Below are 5,144 nucleotides of genomic sequence, written 5' to 3' on the forward strand. Positions count from 1 at the left end.
TTGGTGTAGAGATTCAGAACTAGGTAGGGAAAAAGGAAGAGGGAGGCCAAAGATAATACAGAGATGGCATATGAGCAGGCACACATTGTCATCTGCTGCCTGGCCACATGTGCCATAGAGCTCAGGTTGGAGAGCAGCCCTGACCCAGGCAGTTAGGAGTGGCCTGCAGCTGCTCCGAGGTCTACTGGCACAAAATTTATCCTACTTCTCTCAGACATGGCTGCTTAGATAATGCCTACCTCTGAGAGGCTTTCCTTAGATTTTGGTAACCCCACACTATCTCCAGCTTCCCACTTTTATACCTACGAAGGTTCCAAGTACACTTAAAGAGTTCCAATGTTATTTTAAGGGCGCCCGTGTGTCTTCTCCCTTTAAGTCAGTTATTCTGACTTCCAGCATCTGCTTTGGCAGAGCCTAAACACTCAGCTGCCTGGAAATCTTGAACTTGTAGCTTAATGAAATCTCCAGAAAACTGACCTCCAATCTCAGAGCAGTTTGATTTACAAGTGCCTTCCCTTGAGGTGGTCAAAGCATTTTAAATAAATGGCTGTGTGCTGGTTTGGGCTAATCATTGGATAATTTACGTGTTTATATCATGCCATATTAAACAAGGACCACATAGTGTGCATATCTGGGCCTAGGCCTGACTCATTGAACATTTTAGGGAAACTGAGGCCAAACACAACAGCCCCATTTAGACTTTTCACACTAGAGTAATTGTTTTCTATTTACAAAAAATGACAAGCTAAGTGTGAGAATTTCCCTTTTCCCTGGGCTTGCCTATTTACTATTGATGGGCAGGGTGAAAGGATGAAAGAAGGCTGGTAATTAGATTAAAGAGTGGTTTCTGGTGTGATCGAAGAAAAGAACCAGGGAGACAATATAAAAATAAGGTTAAAAGGTCTAAGAATGTTAAGATACCTTTGAAGAGACCCTTCTTAGCTTGTACTCACAGTAGGTACAAGATTAGATATAATTTAAAGTTTTAAGTAGGTTTAGCATCTGATATTTGTCAGGTATTTCTTCCACTCAAGTACTAACCAGGCCCCCTTCTGCTTAGCATCTGAGATTGGACAAGATAGCATTCAAGGTGGTGTGGCCATAGACTGTGAAATATTTCTGTGACTTACTAAACTTATAGCCTGTTCAGTTTTCATAGTAAAGCCCTGAGGTAGAAAGTCTTACTTCTTTCTCATTGCCCAGATGGAGAAGCTGAGATAAAAGATGTGCTAAGCTTACATGTAGCAGTGATGGGGCACTGTTCCAGTTTCAGACCAGTGCATGTGTTGCTGCTCCCTGGAAACGTACTGTTTGATTTGATTTGACTCTTCACTGTTACACCACCCTTTTCTTATTTACAGATACTCTAGGGGACTTTAGGGTTAGCAGAGACATCTTTTTCAGGACCTTCTGTCTTAGATGTTAGCTTGTACCAAGTCAAGTAAGCCCTTCATGCTTAGCTCTAGCTTATTTGTTTAACAGCTTCTCTGTTCTGTCCATAGCTCTGTGCATTCCTTGGATCCTGCCTGGTTCCCTTTGCTTACCTCATTGTATTGGATCTGTCCAAGTCCCTTCCAGCAGCACTGGTGACTGCCGCCCTTCTCACCTTTGGTAAGTTGTCCTTATTCCATGCATTTTGGGAAATAGGCCGCTTCACTGTGGGGATAGTTGGAAATCAGCATGTTAAATCATCCAGTCTATGGCTCTAGTTCTTCATTAACGTAAGGATCAAGTAACATGTATTGCCAATCTCATCTTATTTTCATACTTAACACTTTATATTGTTAGCGTTGGCATGGGTAATCCCAAGGGATATACCACCTCCAAGTTTTCCACATTTTTAAGTTTGCGTTTGATAATAAAATTGTGTGTGTGTGTGTGTGTGAGTGTGTGTGTGTTTAAAGGAAGCTTATTGTTTTTGTTTCTCTGAGATTAATACTAGGATTAGTTTATGTTCCCCAAACTAATTGCAACTGATATAAGGGCAACACTGCAAAAGTAGCTGTGTGGCAGGAGGTAGCAATGGGAACTTAAATATTTTTTGTGGATCCTCATATGGACAAGTGAGAGTTGATTGTAGAAGCTGATCCTCTCGCTAGCCCTGTTTTAGTGAAAGTGAATTCTTGGTCTCTTGGAGCTTAACATTTAAAGAATCCAGGACCCAGGGGAAAGCTCAGTGGCTTAAGTGCCTGCCTAGCAAGCGCAAAGTCCTGAGTTTGATCCCTGGTACTGAAGAAGAAAACAAACTTAAGAAGTCCAGACCAGGGGGTAGGGAGATGGCTCAGTGGAATGGGTGCTTCCCTGACAAGCACAAGGGCCTGAGTTCAATCCCTGGTTCTGCCAAAAAAAAAAAAAAAAAATGTCCAGACCAGATTAGGAGAACATTTTAGAGATTGATTTAGACAGATATATTGCTTTATTGTGATGGGTTTATTACAAGATTATAGATAGGCTCTCCCTAGAGAGTACTAGTGACTTTTTCCTTGTATCTTTAATTTTTCTCCCTAGTTATTCATTTGTTTAGTCATTTTCTTCTTCTTTTTTTGTTTTGTTTTGTTTTGTTTTGTTTTTTGGCAGAACTGGGGATTGAACTCAGACCCTTGCACTTGCCAGGGAAGTGCTTATTCTACTGAGCCGTCTCCCCGGCCCCCATTTGCTTCTTTTTTACTCAATACTTATTTCTCAAGCACCTAGCCTATGCTAGGCCCCTTTTATTAGGCTCAGAGGATGCACTCTTGAGTCCCTGTTCTAATGGAGAGGGGCAGACAAGTAAGCTAGCACATTAGTAAGTCTGCAGTATAAGATCTTAAACAGTAAGCACAAGGTAGAAATAGTTGGGTAAGAGTGGAGTAGTGGGGATCAGTACTACTTTTTGGTGGGCATTGAAGAACTCCCTGAGAAGGTAGCTTTTTTTTTTAAACTTTTAGGAAGGTTCTATATTTTCTTCAGTGTCTAATTTAGGCAAAAATGGATCAATCTTTAATAGTAAACCTTCACTTGTTGAACTACGAAGGAAAGCACAGACCACAAAGGGACCCAGATTTAGTGGTCTGTGCCTGCAGACTTCATCAATAACTGTCTGCAGATTGGCTGCTATTTGGTCACATGACATAGCCAACATTGCTATTTTGGTTGTAAGAAAGTTCTCCTTTCCTTCATCTACCTTAATTTCATGTCCATTTTTAAATAATGCAAGCATTTTGGGAATGTCACAGCCAATGGAATTTCTACTGAGCTTTGGAAGTCTGTTTTCAGTTTCTTCTTTAATGGATTTTATGTAGCTGTACCAGACATTATTTCTGGTACAGCTACATAAAAATCTGCATAAATTTCATCATGTAAAATCTTCTGGATCAGATTAGCTCCTCCTGCAAAAGCAGTTCCTCGTCCTTCTGACAGTTCAATATCTGATGGATTCCCTGTTAATACGGCAACTTTATTGGATTCCAAAGAAAACGGATATGGAAAACTAATAGCACTGGCAAATGGTTCCACTCTTCTTTTTCCCCAGTGCCATATCCAATGTCAAATCAAGAAAAACTCCTTGTTTTGGATAGTATAGTCCAAAATTTGATACTTCTTAAGTAAGTGAACAGCTTTCTCCACCTCATATGTGGGCCGTGGGTATAAGTGGTTTAAATAGACATCATCCTCAGGTTCACCTTCCATGTATGGGTATGACTTTTTTTTTTCTATTTCATCTCTCTTTTCCCCTGGTGTTTTTTCTTTGGCAACTTTGTTGGCTTTCTTTGCATGCTTTGTAGCAGAAGCAGCAGAGTATCTGGTCAGCACCTGAATGTTTACAAACAAGGATAAAGATAAATCATCTTGGAAAGGCTATGCCTTCGATTATGTGTCAAGACCCTGCTGAGGCACCTGACGGCCGCTGCCATGTTAACCATCTCGGATTGTGTCAGAAGATAGCTTTGACCAGACACCTGAGCCAAACAAAGGATTAAGCCATGCAGGGTTCTGAGGAAAAGCATTCAGCAGAGGGAACAGTATGAGCAGTAGTTCTGGTGTAGGCTTAGTGGAGTCAAGGAGGAGCGAGAAGGCTGTTATGTAGGGCAAGGGTGGAGTGAGTGAGACAGAGAATGTTGGGAGATGATGTTGGCCAGGGTAGGGAGCCCACATAGGCTTTGGCAGCTGTCATGAAAACTTAATCTGAATGAGATGAGAAGACTTTGGAGAATTTAAGAGGGAAATAAGCTTTAAGATTGAAAAACTCACTGTGGTACCTGCATGGGAAATCAACCCCAACAGAGACAACATGTAAAATGCGCACTCTAGCATAAGTATGTGTCATGTGGCTACATAAGGAGGGTACAGAGGAGGAAGAGGTGTGAGGGCTGCACTGAGTGAATGACATGATCCTCCTTTTTTTTTTTTTAAACTGGAGATTGAACTCAGTACCTTGTACTTGCCAGGCAGGTACCCAAGCCATGAGGTATCTCTCCAGCATGAACCTCCTTTGGATTGAGAGTGTAGAAGAGTGTCAGACACAGTTTGTCTCCCTGCCCTTAGTGCTTACATGCAGTCCTAACCTACTGATAAGTGGTCTGTACCAGCTCAGAGGATCCTTCCAGGTCCTGGTCAGTTCTAAAGCTTATCTGGAGAGTGTGGTCTGCTTCCAGAATAGTATTTTTTGGATTATTCCTCTACCTCTGAGATAATAGAGCAGTAGACTCAAAAGAACTCCCCCTGCCCCCACTCTTCTAGAAGTCAGCTGATCATGAGTGTCTGGTGTATCCTGGAGCTGTGGCCTTCTACCCTGGGATGATCTGGTGTTAACTCAGGGACCCCTTTGGGTGTTCATTCCCAATTAACACGAGGAACTCTTTTGTACTACTGGGCTATTTGGTTTTCAGGGACTGTTACTTTTCACTGTGCATTTTGACTAGTGAACTCATGTTTTTCAGACACAGGCTGCCTCACTCTGTCGCAGTACATCCTTCTCGACCCCATCCTGATGTTCTTCATCTTGGCTGCCATGCTGAGCATGGTCAAGTACAACTCTTGCGCCAACAGGTCAGAAACCCTATCTTTAGGAGGAAGTGTCAGAAACTGTGGCTGCCCTTTGAAGTTCCACCATGGCGAGGGCTGGGGTGGATGCCTAGGGGATCTGTTTAGAAGCTGACTTTTTT

General features: G+C 42.2%; 1 protein-coding gene and 1 pseudogene across 1 annotated transcript in view; one reads left to right on the plus strand and one right to left on the minus strand.

Moving 5' to 3' along the window:
- Nucleotides 1-5,144, plus strand: part of Pomt2 (protein O-mannosyltransferase 2) — a 44,140-nt gene that overhangs the window by 12,557 nt on the left and 26,439 nt on the right. Inside the window, exons 3-4 of the mRNA XM_004624895.2 lie at nt 1,503-1,611; nt 4,920-5,028. Of these exons, the coding sequence (XP_004624952.1) occupies nt 1,503-1,611; nt 4,920-5,028 (218 nt within the window). The remainder of the gene's footprint in view (nt 1-1,502; nt 1,612-4,919; nt 5,029-5,144) is intronic.
- Nucleotides 1,623-3,893, minus strand: LOC105743755 (annotated as a pseudogene).

The sequence above is a fragment of the Octodon degus genome, unplaced genomic scaffold (genome assembly GCF_000260255.1).
Source record: "Octodon degus isolate 3935 unplaced genomic scaffold, OctDeg1.0 scaffold00007, whole genome shotgun sequence".
Lineage (NCBI taxonomy): Eukaryota > Metazoa > Chordata > Mammalia > Rodentia > Octodontidae > Octodon > Octodon degus.